General features: G+C 38.9%; 4 protein-coding genes across 4 annotated transcripts; 2 read left to right on the forward strand and 2 right to left on the reverse strand.

Annotated features, from left to right (window-relative positions):
- The first annotated feature begins 168 nt into the window (after positions 1-168).
- LOC116321996 (V-type proton ATPase subunit S1-like) lies at positions 169-6153 on the forward strand. The gene is made up of 10 exons (XM_031741955.2): positions 169-332; positions 1623-1743; positions 2584-2658; positions 2754-2947; positions 3044-3081; positions 3221-3306; positions 3404-3630; positions 3752-3787; positions 4862-5099; positions 5208-6153. Exons 1-10 carry the CDS (start codon positions 214-216, stop codon positions 5418-5420), a joined length of 1347 nt encoding a protein of 448 aa, XP_031597815.1. The 5' UTR covers positions 169-213; the 3' UTR covers positions 5421-6153.
- A 137-nt stretch (positions 6154-6290) lies between these two features.
- LOC116321997 (protein pitchfork) lies at positions 6291-9989 on the forward strand. Its single transcript, XM_031741956.2, has 5 exons — positions 6291-6803; positions 7474-7572; positions 9116-9249; positions 9329-9446; positions 9855-9989. Exons 1-5 carry the CDS (start codon positions 6654-6656, stop codon positions 9918-9920), a joined length of 567 nt encoding a protein of 188 aa, XP_031597816.1. The 5' UTR covers positions 6291-6653; the 3' UTR covers positions 9921-9989.
- Positions 9990-10025: 36 nt separating this feature from the next.
- taf8 (TAF8 RNA polymerase II, TATA box binding protein (TBP)-associated factor) lies at positions 10026-15634 on the reverse strand. The gene is made up of 8 exons (XM_031742030.2): positions 15480-15634; positions 13560-13719; positions 13172-13270; positions 13024-13086; positions 12787-12911; positions 12526-12673; positions 12272-12414; positions 10026-10528 (listed from the first exon to the last, which is right to left on the reverse strand). Exons 1-8 carry the CDS (start codon positions 15525-15527, stop codon positions 10388-10390), a joined length of 927 nt encoding a protein of 308 aa, XP_031597890.1. The 5' UTR covers positions 15528-15634; the 3' UTR covers positions 10026-10387.
- Positions 15635-15996: 362 nt separating this feature from the next.
- g0s2 (G0/G1 switch 2) lies at positions 15997-16896 on the reverse strand. Its single transcript, XM_031741988.2, has 2 exons — positions 16809-16896; positions 15997-16677 (listed from the first exon to the last, which is right to left on the reverse strand). The coding sequence occupies exon 2, from the start codon at positions 16657-16659 to the stop codon at positions 16306-16308; it is 354 nt and encodes a 117-aa protein (XP_031597848.1). The 5' UTR covers positions 16660-16677; positions 16809-16896; the 3' UTR covers positions 15997-16305.
- Positions 16897-18301: the final 1405 nt, after the last annotated feature.

The raw sequence follows: 18301 nt of genomic DNA on the forward strand, positions 1-18301 counted from the left end.
GATGGTACTGTAGCGGTTTCGCTCCTGGAAATGTTAAACTGTTCTCGCCGAGAGAAACTAAATGCGAGCAAAGCTGTAGTGTGTCATTGGTGTCAGCAGCTGCTGTGGGCTGTTCGGGCTGAATGAAAGAAGGAGGAAGTCATCTCTTCAGCACATGACTGTCAGGTGGTGTGGGTCACGTGAGCATAGAGTTCCGGAAAAGTCTAAACGAAAATGGCAGGTTCGAGGAGCTGCACTCGGTTAATGGGTGTTTATATTCTACTTTTTGCCCCTTTTTTCGCCTTGGGGAGCGCCACGTCTCAAGTGCCTTTTCTTATGTGGTCCAGTGAACGGTAATATTTAGTTTTTCTTACTTATTCATTCAGCAGAACTCACTTTAACTACCGGCAAAGTTATCTTGTATGCTAACGCTAATGCTAACTCTTCTAGCTAAGTGAGTTTCTACTTTGCTGCCCAACCTTGCAAACACTAATCGTTTAAAGTCTAGAAGCTAAATATCTAGAGGAGTATTTACACATAAATTGTAGAGATTTGCTTGTGCGTTTTGTTACAATAAAAAAATCCTAAAAGGTTATTGTGAAATCCAGCTCTTGTTCATAATGGCATCCTTTTATTTCTTAATTTTGAAATAATCCACAGAAATAACGATTCTCCATGATTTAACCCCCTAAGCTGACGCTCTTTAGCACTAGTAGATATGTTAATGTTGTTGATCTTCATTTGCAAAAAAGCAAAGTAAGCTGTAAGATTAAAGATAAAGAAGAACTTTATTGTCATTAGTTATACAACGAAATTTGTTGACTTTGTACATTAGCAGCAGACATGATATGGGGTAAAGGAGAGAGAGGGAGAGTTAGCTATTTTGTGTTGGGGGAGCGGTGACACAGGCTACAGCTCTGGGGGATGCGGTTCTGATTGCCCTATATCTCTTCCGCGATGGGAGGGGTACAAAAAGTCTGTGACCTGGATGATGCAGCTAGCTCGCTTCTGTAAACGGCTAGCATAAACGGTGTCAAGATTCGGGAGTTTGGTTCCAATGATCCCCTGGGCAGTTTTGACGATCAGAGCTCGACGGTTTTCTGCAGTGCAGCTGAAGTACCACACTGTGATGCAGTGACAGAGGATGCTCTCTATTGTGCTCCTGTAAAAGTTTACTAAGAGCTGGGTTGGCACATTTGCTAAAACACAGTTTTGCAAGAGTTTTGCAAGTGTACTACACTTCTTTAGGATGGCGCACACAGGAATTTAAAATGTGGAAGTATACTACTGAATGACGTGGTGTGTTAAGCAGGAGGACAAGGCAAGGTTGATATACCAAAATAGTTTTCTTTGATGATAGGATGAATATCTGATTCATTATTTTTGTTGTTGTTGTAGTTGTTGTTATTTAGACATTTATTATTTTTGTATAATGTTATGCCAGCTTTACAGGAAACACATTTTTGTTGGGGACTATTCAGAGGTTTCATTTGATTGACTGATGGGTGGCTTTTCAAAATAAAATGAAGTACTGTGCTTCATAATAAAAGCCGCTGGGGTTTTTCAGCATTTTCAAAAAATGTGTCAATGCAACTGAACCACTTAATATCACAATTCATCTTTATTTTTTTCTTTATGTTTAGCTTGCCACCACTGGCCTCACCTGCAGCTGGTCATATAGCATCTTATGAGCAGCTGAGTGCCTACCTCACCTCTGCCTTCAGCTCTGGCTCCCACACTGTGCTGCTGTTCTTGCAGGACAAGGTCAGTACCCGACACATGAACTAGATTCTGGCTCTGTAATGGATATGTTTATGTCACTAAATTGTTCACCCTTCGTTGATTTGAAAGCTAGTCCTTTTATATGCAAGTTGTGTAAAATGGGGTAGTTGTACTGCATTCCCATGTGACACTGCAACAGTGTGGTGTGACAGTGAGTTTTGGCATTACTTCCCATTTCTCAGTTCCTCTGTGATACATTGGGTCTTTTTTGTGGTGGTGGTGAACACTCAGTGTTGTGACTGAGCCATATATTTATATTTTCCCATGTGATATTTTTAATCATCATTGTAATTGTCATGAAATTGTCATTGTAAATCCTCTATAACTTTTAAACAACTACACAAGCACAAACAAGATATTCCTTTAGATATAGCTTGCGTGAAAAGCGTGAATGCGACAATGATTTCATTCCAGTTTGTTGTTAATTGAGGTATTGTGGAGCCACCAGTTCACTCACATTTTGGCACACTAGTATACTGTCATGCATACACACAACAAGTCACTCAAACAGACATTAAGATTTGAAATGTAGTTTTTCCTAGTATTACTGAAACAAAGAAAATGGAAGAAGTAGCAGATAATAATTGTCCAAATTAATGTAATTTGTTTATACAGTCTGTATTTTTTAAGTATGTTAAATGCAAACTGAGCCATTAAAAAAGAATTCCTTTAAAATAATGTCTGATTATAAATGGCATTAAGTCAATTTAGCTGCTAAAATAAATTAATTGCTCGTGGGTTAATGGGACTGATAAATGTTTTAGTTGTTTAAGTCTTCCTGAATTCAAGAAACAAATATTTTTTTTCCTTTTTTGTATTTAGTTAAGCAAAGATGACTTCACAGTCTTTGGTGGAGTATTTGGGAACAAGGAGGATAGTGCTTTTAAAAACATTGAGGTATGTTTTTATAACACATATGTTAGTCCAAAATTAAGATAGTTTTTCCCTAGACCAACAGAGACTAATAATTCTCCCCACCTGATCCTTTTCAGGATGCAATGCAGTCTTCTACCTCAAAAGTGACACTGCCTGCCTTGGAGTGGTCTGGTTCCTTTAACATGGCAGCTCTGCTGCAGGAGAAGCTCGGTGTTTCGCCTGTGCTCGTCGATGCAGACTCTCTCTCACATCTGAGTATCAAAACATCTGTCAGCAACCTCCTGCTCATCAATCTTCCTTATTGTAGCAGGTGAGATTTTTCAAAATAATTCAAAATTATATTGAATAATCAGTTATCTGTTTTTATTTAATACTTAAAGTGTATTATTTTTAAATTGTTTTGTAGCTTACAGAAGTCATGCAAGGAAGTCCTGCATGAGAATGGTATGTTTTTAAGTGCTGAGGATTAAAAACATTTATAATTGTATATGACGTTTACAATTACAAACATGTATAATTGTAATCAGCATTATATGTTATATTCTGATTTGTGTATAATTTGAATGCATTTTGCTGTCAACAGATGAAATTATTGGAAAAGTTCTGAGTTCAATGAAAGCAAAAAACATCCCATACACTGCAATATACACAGGATTCCAGCCATCACGAGTATGTTTTTAAAATTAGTCAAAATGTGCCACATTATAACACATTCTCAATGTTTGGGAATTTTTTGAGAATGAACAACATTTTGATAACTTTGCAGGTGATTTCAGAAACCCCAATTTCTGATCAGCCAGTGGGTCGGTCCTTGCTACAAGCAGTTGTACCTGAAGTTAAGCCTCCCATCATGTTTAATGTATCTGGTGGTCCCTGCATAATGCTGTGGGCTCAAAATCTCACTGTCAAACTGGGTCCGAGCTCACCATGGACCGACCTTGCTCAGCAAACACCTGACTTGACACACTCACTGTGTAATGGCAGTACCTCACGGTAAAGTGGCCTTTCATTATTTCCCAAAGCAATATCCAGCCTGTGATGAGTTTACTGTTTTGTTTTTTTGTTATTTAAAGGGAAATAATCAGTTACATGTTTTATTTTTTTCTCAATTCAGGCTTGTGCTTACTTACCAATCAGGCTTTACATTAAGGTAAGGCAAAAAGTAGCTTATTAAAGATTCAAAATTGTACCTTTTCAATTAGTTAATAACTCTTACGTGTCCCCAGGATGTGCTTTTCAATTTTCAGCTCAATGTACCACAGCAATAGTATTCTTATGTATTTGTATTTACTGTTTAACTACCACGCTCTACACCCCTGCTTTTCCAAACCGGTTCTTTCAGTGTGTGTGGCTTTAAATCCAGCTGAGCCGCTGCTGCTTCTGCCCACACCCAGTTTAAAAAGAAGTTTGTGAGTGACAGTGTGTACTAATGGGTGCAGCACAGTGCTGGCATGAATGAGGCGTTCTGTTGCTTTGCTTTCTCTAAGAGATCACTTTGTTCTACAATTGAAACACAAAATGACATTTACCTGACATTTAAACTCTTGGAGTCAACAGCTGGTCTTTTGGTGCGCTTTGTTTGTAGCTGATGCATTTTAGTTTTTATTTTTATTTTGCACACATCTTGGAAGCTGTGAGCAGTGGGGGTTGTCTCTATGGACATTTTAGCTCAACGACTATTTTCTGTCTAGTTTCAACATAGAAACTTACACAACTAGGAGGCCAAGCCTTTGAGCAAGTATTAAGCAATTTGATATTTTTACAGCTTTCTTATCACACAACAGAGTTCATAAAATGATCATCTTGAGGCATTTTTATAAATAGGGTTGCTAAATTAATGTGGGTTTATGTTTAAGTGATAAATGGGATCTTCCTGTTTAATTCTTAGTAAGAACGCATTTCAAAAAATGAAGTATTTTGTTGAAATTCCTGAAATCACGGCTTCCATTTGAAGACAGTTTTTTCAAAAACAAAATGTTCTTGTTTTCTAAAAAAGCAAAAATATCTTTCTCAATCTCTGCAGTAGAGATATTATTTCCATGTAATGTTTAATGTTTCAGACTTTTAAAAAAATATATTTTTAATATCACTGGTAGCATCAGTTTATTTTAAAATCCTTCACGGATATGTAATTAAGCAACTAGTTTAGAAAGCATAGTTAAACAGTGATTGTGCCTTTTACACTGATACGCATTCTGACCATCCTTCTCTTGCTGATCTCCAGTTTTTCAATGAGCAAGCGTTTCTATTCTGTCTCTGCACGAGAATGGTTCTCCCTGGATGCAGTTGAGCTGCAGTACTTTAACCTCAGTGCATCTTACATCGCGAGCCGTGACATCTATGCTCCCGCAGAGTATTCCTTTCATTGCCAGTCTGTCGCCAACTTCGGAGATGTCCTGCTCCGCACAAACACAACAGACACAAATTCATCTGAATGGAGGCTAAATTTTGTCGACTTCCAGGTACAAATATAGTGCCGCATTTGCTAATTTTAAAGTCAAACACCAATGCATGAAGAGGTGTGTTGATGAAGGGTTTCTTAAATAATTGTTTTCTTTTTTTTTTTACAGATTCAGGGCTTTGGGTTGTCCGACAGCACAAACTTCTCCTATGCCAGTGACTGTGCAAGCTTCTTCACCCCAGCAATTTGGATGGGACTGGTGACTGTGCTCCTTACGCTGCTAATTTTAGTGTACGGTCTGCACATGATCATGCAGATTAACACCATGGATCGGTTCGATGACCCCAAAGGCCCATCAATTTCAGTGCCTCAGTCAGAGTAAATCACTCCCCCCCCCCCAAAAAAAAAAGTAAGAACATCCACTCCTCAGTTTTTGAGTGCCCCTTTGTTGATCAAAGAAAGTATCCCTTTGCCTTCTAGCTTTTGTGTTTTGGGGTCTTTTTCTTTAATGTATGTTTCTTTTGAGTCCTTTCACAGTTATTTTGGCACATTCCACGTCATCTTGCCATATTTTACAGGTTCCAGAGTGTATTTTTTATGAGTATTATTTTAGAGCGTGTGCCAGATACAGCTGATATTTTTACTAAAATAATTTGCACACATATCATGGAATGACTTCCTTGCCAACACGAATGTGATCGCTGAATGCTGTAGGACCGTTTCAGACCTCAGTTCTTAATTTGTTTTTGTTTTTTTTATTTCCCCGGCCTAACTGTAATTTAAAAACTACTGTTAATGAAAGAAGTGCCTGTGTATATACATGATCATTTGTGATGTGTTGTGTAGTGCTGCTGTTTTTCCCAATAACATACCTTGGATTCAGTTCTGTTGCCAGTCGTCATGGCTTAAATGGCAACACTGATATCCAATGTTTTCTTGGCAAGTAATTTATTTGTATAAAAGGACTTCATTTGCCTTTAAAGTTTACCCTTTGCTTCTGGGTTATCAGCTATTTTAATAACAGTGCCTTGTTTTCAGAAAATATTGACATGCATTTGCAATGAAGTGCAATATGCTTTGTTTAATTGCAAATAAATGTATAAATTCCAAAGTAATTCTTAAGTTGTGGGCCCCTCAGTTGCAGTTGTTTTATTTCATTATTTTGAGGTCACATATAGGCTGAAAAGATCCCAACAAACTAAATGTGGGGTAAAGCGGATGTTTGTGTTCGACAGGATGGGCATCGCTACTTAAGTGGGGAAGCATCTTGAAATTTAGATATGCAAATTCAGCAAACTACAGAGGTTCAGTGTTTTGCATAAATCGCTGGGATGAAAAAATGCTGTGTATTAACTGAGTGCAGTTTTCCCAACTCTTGATCAAGCATAAATACAAGCTGTCAGCCACGCATAATGTAAATTAAAGTCTATCGAAATGTGGGAGCTTTAATAAAGTTTACCATTCAACGTTGAACAGGATATGCTGCTCGGTTTCCATAGTTACAGCAAGCAGAAACACTACGACGGTCACAGGTGTTGGGCAACTAGCAAGTGGCTAGCAGTATTTTTTCCTCTTACTTGGGTTTTCGTTACGTTACCAAACGTTTGCTTCAACGATGCTGACCGCTCCTGCTCAGAGAGTGTGTTTTGGGAGCTCAGTGGAGAGGAGGCTGTTTCCTCTCCATTACGCGCCAGACCGGCTGGGGAACCAAATGCCACAACAGGGACCGCCACATGTCGGCCCGGGAAGCTATGACAACCACGAGGTTTGTGTGTGAGAGAAAGAGTTAAGGGGTACTTTCACAAGTTTTACATATTTTTTTTCCCCTTTCTTTCTATGCATGCAGTTTTTATGTCCGCGTGACCGTTAAAGCTAATTTAGGTGATGCAATGAAGTAAGTCAGCTACAGTAAGTGCATTGAGATGCAGGCAGAGCTGCGAGGTTTGATTTTCGGCTGACTTTTGGTGAATGAATGGTATATTTAGAATAATTATTTACATACGTTTTATAAAGTAGTGCTTCTAAATGTTTGTTGGTAGTTTGCCTTGCTCATTAACATCTGCTTCCTCTTCCTTTAAGGGCTGCTCCCTTTAAGTATCCATCTGACCCAATATTAATATCCTCTTCTGTCACACCAACCCTCCTCATATCCTCCTTTACTACATTCATGAAGCTGCTCTGTGGTCTTCCTGTTTTTCTCCTGTCTGGTGCTCCACATTCAACATCCTCTGTCTCACCTCAGCCTTGCCCCTTTTAACTTTGTTTCCACCTTTTCCAAACCACATATTGTAGCAGGTCTCACTACCACGTTGTAAACCTGCCCTTTCACCTTTGCTGCTTTCCTTCTGTTAAAAATCACCCTGCTCCACCTTGCCTGCACTCTCTTTACCTCTCTCTTGTGTTTCTCATTAATAAACCTTCCATTTCTATCACAGTTTGGCACCATACTTTATGACATACAGAAGACACCTGGGAGTAAGAAAGGATATAGTCTCTCTGCAAGGACTGCTGTGCGTTTTCCGCCTTGTAACAAGGTGCGTGTTATACAAAGGAGTTGCCTGTTATACTGAGAACACATTAAGAATTGTATTAACAGCCTTACTGTATATCAACCTAAAGGGTCATTCCACTTGGACTGTCTACTTACAGCCTTAGCCTGTATTAATGATGGTCAATGCCTCCAGGGCTTGAAACTAGCTCCACTGAATAAGTGTCTGAAATTGGTGTCATTTCTAAGGCCAGCAGGAGTGGTTGCAAACATAAGTTGGTTTGTGAAGAAAAAAAAGGCCTGTGAGGAAGCCACCCTACTGCTACCTTGATTTCTCCTTTGCCTAACCCTGTTGTCATTTTTTAAATATATTTGTTTTTTGGAGGCAAAAATGATACTAGGACTATAGAATGTATAAAAGATGGAGGAAGCTTCCAGGTCTGACCTCTGTAGCTGGAAAAGGACTTCCAGTTGGATAGAAATTGGCCTTTGGCCCCCTTGCTCTGCATCCTTAGTGAACACTTTCCTGATAACTTTCGGAACTCACTGACTAGTTTCCGATTATATTGAACAGAATATTAATTAAATTTTTCAAATTATGATCATTCTAAGAGTCAGAAAAGAGCTTAACCTCCTGGGACCTGGCGTCCACATATGTGGACATCACATTTTGGGTTGTCTAGAACAAAATACTAAATTTTGCTCTACAAGGGCCTAATATCTATCTCTTCTATTCTATTCTATTCTATTCTATATCAAAACACCGAGATGGCAAAAAGGCCCAGCTCAAGGCCTCATAAGAGGACTTCATTCAAATTTATACCATTGATAATTACGATGAGGGAGTAGAGTACTAATTTCTCAACTGTCATTAGCAAGCTTGTATCCACAGACAGGACAGGGGCTTTGCAGAGACATATACTTGGTAATTAGTGTTAAGTAACAGACTAACAAAAGACTAGAACTTTGCTCACCTAAAATTAAGTATAAACATGTTGGACAAACCATGTTTTATGGTTTTTTAAAAAGTGCTTCAAAAAGGACTGAGAGGACACAAGAGCTCCAGTTCAGTGATTCAGATGAGCTCCAGGATGTAAACATGCTTTAAAAAAAACATACTGTAAAGCTGGGAACTTTACCATGGAAGTATTTTATGCTTGCAATTTTCATCTTTTTTAAACAGTTAATGGTTAAGACAGTTTTAAATAGGAGAGCTACATTGCAAGCTAAAGTTGTGGGGTATGAAAGAAGAAAAGTGGGCCTTCACTTAATATAAAGTTTTTCATGTGAAAATGATCAAAATGCAATACAAATTTAGGCAAATCTTTTCCTGGTTCTTATTGGGCCTTTGCTCTGTGACTGTTTACATTAGCATGATTGGTCTGCTTACGTTATTGGCAATAAATCTTCATTACTCTGTCAGCTATCTGGTAAAATTAAAACCAAATTAAGTGAACTAGTTAGAAGTCACTGTATTGTACTTGTTGGGGGGGTTGTCAAAACGTTTTCTGTGCAAGTATAAACCTGCTACCGGCTTTTTAATATGTAACGCTTAATACGAAGATCTTTATAATCCTTCTGATCACCAGGCAGTGACCCCTTCACCGTGGCAGTACCAGCAGGATCAAAGTGGTTCTAGGGTCTCTGCTCCTGGCAAAATACCTTTCAACTCAATAGCACAGAGGTTCAAAAGCACACCGTGTACATCTGAGAGGAGTCCAGGGTGAGACAGAGACAAACTGACACGTGGCTGAAATGTTACGGTGCTAAACTGAGCTGACAGATGTTATTTTGTGACCCAGCCCTGGGACGTATGCCCACGACGGAGTGACAAACAGGAAAGTGAGCTGGCCCATGTGCTTTGGGAGACCGGACTGGTCCAGCCTGCCTCAAATATGCAAGAAGTCACTCAGGGTGAAGGTGAGCGAAGCAAGTTTAGAAATTTAATGGCCTTAATTTTGCTGTTACACAAACTTAAAAGGCACAGCCAGCTTATACATAAAGACCACAGATATCTCTCTAGTATCAGAAATGTTCTCTCTCTTTAGATGTACTGATTCTATGCATGATTACTCAGATAAACACATTAGCAGTAAGCCTGTTAGCCTGGTCTGTTAGTGCCTCTATCCTGTCTGTGCTAGTGCCTGATTTGTACCCTGTTATTGATTTATGTTGATTCTACATGTTACTGTGAAGCACTTTGGTGTGCCTTCGGGTTTTTAAATGTGCTATATAAATAAAATTGTATTGTATTTAATTTGGTGTGATATTAGGTGTGCTCGTCACCTATACCTGTACAAAACTACATGTTTATTTTTCCCCCCACAGCTTGCCAGTGAAAAGGAGTACATTAAACAGAGGAACAGAGTGGCCTACCTGAGTTTGTATTATTAACCCTGAAGGTCATACATGGAAACCTATCGTGACACTGGCGAAGATGTTGGTTTTTTTGTTCTTTTTTTATCTTTCCCCTCAAAATATAAAGAAAATATGAACATGTAAGGGTTTTTTTTCTTTTTTAAAAGAAACTTATTTTCCTTTAATTACAAAATGACAGCATTCCTATGTGACCTGTATGTTACATAAAGATGTTGCTTACAAAATAATGTAGGACCGACTTTTAAACAAAGAGAGTTCCTGCTGAAAAAGTGACACTTAACACAACAAAAAAAGTCATCTTCTGTGGAAGTCAGTCTGCAGTACTGGTCCCACTGCTGAGGCAAAGAAGCCGCTGGTCTCAGCTCACGCAGCAGGTTTCAACCCCGGGCCACTTCCTCTGTGCAGGGAATCACTGACTGGACTGTCATAAGCACCAAAGACTGGAGCAGATATGAGTCTGTTGCTTTAAGCTTCATCCCGTCTCATTTCTTCCTTCTTACTTTGGGCTTCTTGACCGGCCGTAGGTACGGATTGTCGATTACATTGTCCTCACTAGCCTTGGTGGATGGAACTACGCCGCTGGGAGGAAGCATGGAATTCTCTTTGTCAGCTCCTGGATCATCCTGAATGATGGAAACGTAAAATATATTAGCAGTGGATACGGTATATTTAAAGGGTATTCTGGGAAACTTCTTGCCAGCTTATAATTACATGGTAAATAGAAAACTTGAATCAGAGTTAAGTTAGGGTTGGATGCAACCTGTTATGATGTACCTCTGGGTGCGGGTTTCATGCAAACATATGAATGCCACTTTAGATGTGATTAGCTTAGCTGAACATAATGATTGCAATTGTGACAAAGGTACCCTATCAAAAAGTAGAAATTTGCCTATCAACAAACTAAAAGTCATTTACACAATTACATTGATTACAAAGAATTCATAAAGTAATGTAAGTTTGATTTCCAGCAGTAACCAGGATACTAATTATAAGTAATTAGAGCATGAAACACTACTTGTTTGTTTGGTTTTTTTGTATGTATTAAATGAATGAAGCACGTGTCCTAGCTTCAGAAGTGTGTTAGCTTTATTTTAATATTTTAGCTGCTAGCTTTTTCATCCCATTTCTAGTCACTCTGTTAAGCTGAGCTGTTCCTTGGCTGTATTTTCACAATAAAGGGGGGCTGTTATGCACAACATTCAAAATAATCCTTATTAATCTTTTACTGGACTCTTTGTATGCCCCCCCCAAATTCAAGCAAGTCAATCCCCAGAAAAATCCAGCCACCTTAAATTTGGCAGCAGCTCCTAATCAAACTGCAGATGGCTGAGGCGTCTGTGCTCACAGCCAGAGCTGCTCGGTTAAGGATATCCACTCTCACATCTCTCTCACCATCATACAGAGCCAAGAGCCTGTGAGCCAAAAGCCTGAGCTCTTGGCTCACAGATCACATGTGCTGAATCTTTGTTTGAAACTTCTTTAATATGAGCATCCACCATTGTAACAGACAGGGTAGAAAATAAACAAGAAGCATTACAGGTCCCATTTAAAGGGTAAATATAAGGATGATATCAACTGTCAAATATAAATTTTCAGCATAAACAAAACTCTCCCATTTTAAAACTACTACTTTAAATTTTGTGACGTCTTGATGGCAACAGAACTCAACCAGAACATGGAAATGCTCTATGACATAAAAACCCCTATGTTGAAATTACTTCAGTTTCATAAAGCCTCTTCTTACTTCGAAATTAGCTCAAATAAATGTTCACAAAAGCGCCATTATTAAAGTCTATGGAAGGCTTGAGTAGCTTTCAGTTCCTAAGAAAATCTACTGGTTTTCTGAGAAACTTCTTCTGGAAACTTCTGGCACATGTTTGCTAATATACTTGAGCATCTGTACTGAGACTCTCTCTGAAAATCTGATAACGCTGTGCAACTAATGGAGTTTAATACTGAAAAAAATGACCCTGAAATTCTGTTATCACAGTAATGAAATGAATCAGATTCTCACTTAAATTTGTTCAGGCTAATCTGCAACAGATCTTTCCCTGTCACTCTAGTAACAGTAAGAGAAGAGCCACAAAAATATAGAGATCAGATGATTCTGTACGCCTGCCAGGAGCAGCAATTTTTTTTCTGTTGCTTAAAATTTTAATGTGTGATACAATTTTAATAAAAGAAAGATTCAAGATTTTGTGAAATCTCCCAAGAAGATATTCATTTGCTTTACAATTCTTATATTTGCTGCTTATACCACATATACATCCATCTATCCATCCATCTATCTATAAATATATATATGTATATATAATATACATACATACACATTTATGGCACACTAGATCCCGGCCAGGGAGACTTACAGTAATGGCGTTTCCTGCTGTGTTCTCGCCATCAGTCTGGTCATCCTGCTCAGAGGAGTCCGTCTCCTCCAGAGCCTGCAGTTCCAGCTCTGAGGGCAGGAGGGCACTGAGATATGGGATGGTGCTCGGCCGCGCTGCGATTACTGACGACAATCACAGGAATCAGAACTCATGAAAATGCAGCATGCTTCATTCAGTAATCACAAGACATAATTTGGCATTAAATAAAGATCAGCTTACTGAGAATCACTCACATGGGAAAGTAGTGATGTCATCTTTGAATAGGCTTTGAGTTTCTCCAGTCTTGGCAATGAAGCGTGTGAGTGCTCGTTCCACGTCTCTCCTCTGAGTTGCTGCCTTCTCTCTCACCACTTGGTAGTCTGACACGGGCTCTCTGAAAGTCTACAGGAAGAAAAACTCTTAAGTGGCTTACTTTTTAGTACAGTTGTACTTCTATAATACACAATCCAGCTTTCTAGGGATCTCCATAATGAAGTGGAAAAGTTCTGACTCACAGGTGTTTTGATATACGTGTGAGGGTCGGGGAATTCTGGGAAGTGGCTGGGGATGTGGGCTGGATGTGTGCGCTTCTGTCCAGCTGACAGCGCTTTGGGAGTCACAGGAGCATTTGTCACTGGAGCTGAAATTAAAAAATAAATAAATAAACATTTTTCACATCTAAAACCACTGGATCAAAAGGTCTCAAGTCATTCATTTTAATACTAATAATGGAGAGCTGAGTTCCTACTTACGGGCAGTTATGACCATCCTTTGTGATCTTTTAGCATATATGGGCAAAGTATCAACATTGAAACCTTTAATGACACAAACAGAATAAATCGAATCAGTATTGTGTTCTCTTAGCAACGTTTAATCCATATGTGTTATAGGAGGTCTTACCCATTTCAATAAGCGTGACCACTGTGTCTGACAGTGTCGGGACGCTCCTGGCTGTGTGTTCACAGTATGCTTTGGCACATCGACCTATTTCAGTAATATCTAAAAACAGAGACAAAAATAATCAGTTCTGTAAACATGAATCATCAACCAACTGCAAATTCAAGAAACGTCTGCTCTGAAAATAGTCTACAGGGGCTCAGTTATGTCAGTTTCTCAGCTTTTTTTCACCAACCTCTACCAAAATTATTCCCATTAGTGTTTATTTAAGAAAGTAGGTTAAATAAAGTGAGGTGCACTTGCACTGGTGTTCAGATATATATTGTAAAAGTGGCACTTAAAGATTTACAGCTTTCCCAGTGGATGGTGTATACTTAAAAATCATACATACAGCTCTGCAACATCTCAGTTAGGGTTTCCACAGCTGCCTTCTCTGCACTCTCGAAGCCACTCTCAGTCAACAGGGCGCTCACAACGACCTGCAGGGTTCGACGGCGGGCCAGGAGGTAGTTTTCTGCAGGGCTAGAAGTTGCTTTACCAGCACTTCCACGCTGAGAAAAATAACATAAATGTGAATAAGGGTATACAACAGAAATACATATAGATATGCCGTTGTCTTAATGACAAAAATATCTCCTTATAGTCACAACACACTTGGGACTAAAGGATTCTTTAAAAGGCTAAATAAACAGACACATGGTTCCAGAATCTTTAATTGACTTACAGCTAACGGGCACATGGACATTAGCTTTTGTAATTTGAAGTATAACAAACAGAGCATAATGAGCCTAACTTTGCAAATTTACCACACACTGTATGTTATTCCCTTTGCTTGGTGGACACACCAATATGCCAACAATGTGCATGCACACTAAGGTTATGAGGGCTATTACTATAACATTAGAAATAAATGTGACTTCTAACAAATATAGTGGCAAGGAGCCTCTAAACCTACAAAATTGTCATATTTTCTACATTTCACAAACATTTCTCAAGAGTCCTTACTGAACAGACATATTAAACATTCCCAGTGCTGGTGGTGAAAGTGAGAGAATATTTGGGCTCTGGGTGATTTAAAAAGGCATTTTGTTTATCTGAATCAATTCTATAATAATTAATTTTATGTTAATATTAAAATGTATTGTTCTAATTCACCATCCAGCTCTTAGTGAGCTTAGGATGGTGGACATGTTTCTGCAAGATACATTTGCATAATTGAGAGATTTAATTTTTGCCACTGCAGCAAACTGCATTGTCCCTGAGGTACTAAAGCAGCTTCAAACTGCAATGCTCACTCCATTGATTACACTGGAGACTGATGCAACAGTTCTGAGTCAAAGTGATAACACATACTGCAAATGCTCACTGAACCTTCCCCAACCATGTGGACAGAAAACACCTTTAAAATCTGCTGCTGTATTTATTGGGGGGAAAAAACAACAAACAAACAAACTGGACTGTCCTCAACATTTTCATGAATCCAGACTTAGTGGCATGGTTAGCTCATGTAAACGTCAGGGATATCAACAAAGATCAAACATTTTTTTTGAATTTTCGGTTTTTTTTTTCCGCCAGCATTTTTAGATCCAAATAGGCACGATTTATACTTTATAGGCCAAACAAAACAGACAAACATTAAAGCTGCCTAGGGGTGGTCTGACTGTTGGATTTCTTTGTATTATTGTAGGTTTTTTTGTCTATAATATAGAGCGCCTTGAGGGGGCTGTTGCTGTGAATTGGCACTATATAAATAAAACTAAACCGTACTGAATGGCTGTGCCACTTTATTATTAATAATAAAGGTGCTATATAAATAAACTGACCTTGTCTAAAATGTTATTAATAGCCATCCCTTGTAGTTAGCAGACAGATGGAAGTTATAACAGCTCGAACGGTTTGTCGGTCTACCCCAAATATCGATGAAAAATACAAGAAGTGTTGCTAAAACCTTCATTCTCCCTAAATTTAGTGTTTGTGATATTGGTATAGACTCTATTTGTTCACAGCTGTAATTTAGATGAGGATGTGCCCATATGTTAAGACTAAAGAACATGTAAAACGTACCTCTTCCTGTCACTGTAAGGACACAAACGTTTATTCAGACAGGGTAAGCACTGACATAGATGAAGTTAACCCACCTTATAGTCTATAAAAACGTATTTCAAGCTTTCACCGGACTAAATTATATTTATTTAAAGTTGTTAAATTGAATTAGGACTTCAGTGCAGTCTGATTGTTAGCCAAGCACCGCGAATCCGCCTCTACATGCTACATCCGCCTCCTCTCCGTGACCCAAAAAAACATTTCTTACCGCTCCCGCATTCAGAGGGCCTCCCGACGCCACCGCAGGATCCGCCATCTGCAGTTATTAGAAACCTCCTCGTTGTTTTGACCAGATTTATATTTGTATCTCTCCGAACACCGTTTAGCCGCCGTTAGTAAACACGGCACGACTGTATGACGTTGTTTCCGCCACTCTAGCGGAAGGCGATCGTATCACACATGTTGTTTGTCTGTCGCCCCCGAGTGTTCATCTCTAAAACTACACCTGCTTCAACTTCTAATTTGTGAAAATCCTCTGCTGTAAAATTAATATAGCAGGCTTTTAATTTGGTAATTTGTAATGCAAAATAAGTACTTGGAAAAGGTATTTGTGATACTTTTTAAAATATATTTTTCAGTCATAGTTCTAAAATTATTGCATTAAATGAAGAAAATTGAGATTAAAAGATCAGTTGCATCTTTTTAGTTCCATTTTCTCTCTTTTTGCTAATTATAACATGAGTAACCTACCCCACAGATTATATTAAAGTCATGGTCTGAGACAATTGTTTGGAGAAAAAAATATATTTTTATTAGGGTGCAAAACAAATTTAATCACACACATTCCACTTTTACAACAAATCTATCACATCACATTCACAAATATCTGCTGCCCAGCAGCCAACATTACTGTAACCCGCAGTCTTCACTGTATCTCATCTCATTTTTTACCCAGTCAACAGGAGCAAACTGCACATTTAACCAATTTTTGAAATAAAGAATGGGCACGAAGGGACCATTTCCACACAATGACTTGATTTACCAACATTACCATCATCTCTAGTGTCCATTTATGTGAAGAGGAGAAAGTTTCTTTAAGAAGCATGTAAGCGGTTGGCTGAGCTTCTCCGCCTTGAAGTCAAAAGATATTTGGCTTTTTCCTCGGGCATTACTGTATCCACCACATCAACAACTTCACTATCAGCAGAGGCAGTGTGTGGCTTCAGCACCTGCTTCTTCTCCTTCTTCTTCAGGATGATAAGCTCTGCTGGTTCATCCTCCTCAGTATCTCTCTCCACAAAGGGCAGGAAAGCCATCTCTACCAGTCCCCCGACCATACCAAGCATTGCCAGAGTAGAGCCGAGCATGTAGATCTTCAGCATGCTCCGGCTGGGTCTCTGTGTCAGCATCTCCTTAGCAAATGGGATGATCTCGCCAAAGTTTTCCATAATGTGTTGTCGATGAGTCTGTTAAAAGAAAAGGAACAATTGTAACCAGATATTCAGTAAACAGTACAAAGATTTACTCCTGACAACTAATCCATTTAATTAAAATGCAAAAATTCTACTATCCACAAAAAAGAGAGAATAATACTTACTTCAAAGCACACGCTCAAACTCTCTTATTCTCTTTTTCTGTGCGTTCTGAGTAATCAGGCTTTGCAGGCAGAGGCAAAGGCAGAGCCTGCATATTTAAACCCAAGCAGGGCCAGGTTAACGCCCACACTGGGGACACAATGCATATTCATGAGGCCACTTGTACTCCAATTGTTTTGTTGGAGATTAGAACTTGTTTGGGTAAAAGGGCAGACACATCCAATCCCTGTATGTGATGAAATGCATGTGATGTGACATGTTGCCTGAACTCTGCATGTGCAGTTCGTGCAGTAAACATTATATTGTTCTGACAGTAAGTAATGCTTTGCAACATTGGTTGGTACTCATTAACTTCTTCAAGCACACACAGGCACACCTTCTGTGTAAGAAAAGTTAAAAATAAATGAATAAATGATGTAAACATTCAGACAGTTAACATGTTACTGACCACTGAACAACATGAGTCCTGGGTTTGTGCCATGCATATTGATCTTTATCAGGAGAGCTTCATTAGTGTCCAATAAGCGTATGCAGGGCTGTGGAAAGCCAGCCCCATTTATTGGTTAATTGATATTGTCTGACAACAGTATTGGTTACACATGGAATACCCCCTATTGAACAGCAATAGATAAGCCTCATTAGAAGATAAGGGTCAATAGAATCCCCTAAAACATGCTGTCCTGAGCTGCTCTGCTCCTGGACCTAAATCTGTCCAAAATGCTGACAGTACATGCGTGTGTACGTGTCTCAAACGCTCTGCCCTTTGAACCAGTTCCCTGCTGCACGAGAGAAGAGTAGCGAGTTGGGAAATGTGTCTGATCTTTGTCACAGAGACATCATCACTGAGTGAAAATGACAACCACACGTTGCTTTAACATCTGTACACCAGATGAATCATGCTTAACATTTTATCCAGTTTGACTTTTAGCTGTGCTGGTAGTGACCAAATACGTTACAATAAGTCTTTAACTGTCGTATTGCATATTAATATAATTTTCTAAGTAAAGTAGAGCAGTTATACAGATTACTCATGACATTACATTAAAGCATTACTTTTTAATTCAGTACTTTGAGATTTTGAACTGAATAAGGAGGTGAAGATTTTATGTAAAGAATTTCTTACTAATACATCAGGTCAGAGTAAAATACAGAAGAAAATGCTAAAAAGTATCCACACTAATTCCACTCTTCATAGCTAATCCAGGGACAACCTTTCACCCCGTTTGTCCTCTTTTGGATTGCAGGGTTGCCTAAAATATTGCAGGTAATAACGCAATAATTACACAGTCGATAATGTTCCTCTTTGAGCAACTCAGTTTGAGCTCTGGGCATTTATGTTTGCCACTGCTGGGAAAATGTTGAGACTGTTTGGAGACCTTTGCTCCATTTTTTTATTACTTCTGCCTGAAATGAACAGTCTGTCTCTATTCTGGACTTCACCAAGTCACCATGCTGTGGTTGAGGGGGAAGTTTTATGGCAAATGTGGATGTGAAA

The sequence above is a fragment of the Oreochromis aureus genome, linkage group 20, assembly GCF_013358895.1.
Source record: "Oreochromis aureus strain Israel breed Guangdong linkage group 20, ZZ_aureus, whole genome shotgun sequence".
Taxonomy (NCBI): Eukaryota; Metazoa; Chordata; class Actinopteri; order Cichliformes; family Cichlidae; genus Oreochromis; species Oreochromis aureus.

Bases quoted from the DNA above. Each gene is read 5' to 3' on its own strand.
- LOC116321996 (XM_031741955.2), top strand. From the start codon at position 214: ATGGCAGGTTCGAGGAGCTGCACTCGGTTAATGGGTGTTTATATTCTA. The intron at 333-1,622 runs GTAATATTTAGT...CTTTATGTTTAG, and splicing joins CTTATGTGGTCCAGTGAACG to CTTGCCACCACTGGCCTCAC. The intron at 3,307-3,403 runs GTATGTTTTTAA...ATAACTTTGCAG, and splicing joins CAGGATTCCAGCCATCACGA to GTGATTTCAGAAACCCCAAT.
- LOC116321997 (XM_031741956.2), top strand. From the start codon at position 6,654: ATGCTGACCGCTCCTGCTCAGAGAGTGTGTTTTGGGAGCTCAGTGGAG. The intron at 7,573-9,115 runs GTGCGTGTTATA...TCTGATCACCAG, and splicing joins GTTTTCCGCCTTGTAACAAG to GCAGTGACCCCTTCACCGTG. The intron at 9,447-9,854 runs GTGAGCGAAGCA...TTCCCCCCACAG, and splicing joins AGAAGTCACTCAGGGTGAAG to CTTGCCAGTGAAAAGGAGTA.
- taf8 (XM_031742030.2), bottom strand. From the start codon at position 15,527: ATGGCGGATCCTGCGGTGGCGTCGGGAGGCCCTCTGAATGCGGGAGCG. The intron at 13,271-13,559 runs GTATGTATGATT...CTCTGTTTTTAG, and splicing joins AACTGAGATGTTGCAGAGCT to ATATTACTGAAATAGGTCGA. The intron at 12,415-12,525 runs GTGAGTGATTCT...GATTGTCGTCAG, and splicing joins TGACATCACTACTTTCCCAT to TAATCGCAGCGCGGCCGAGC.
- g0s2 (XM_031741988.2), bottom strand. From the start codon at position 16,659: ATGGAAAACTTTGGCGAGATCATCCCATTTGCTAAGGAGATGCTGACA.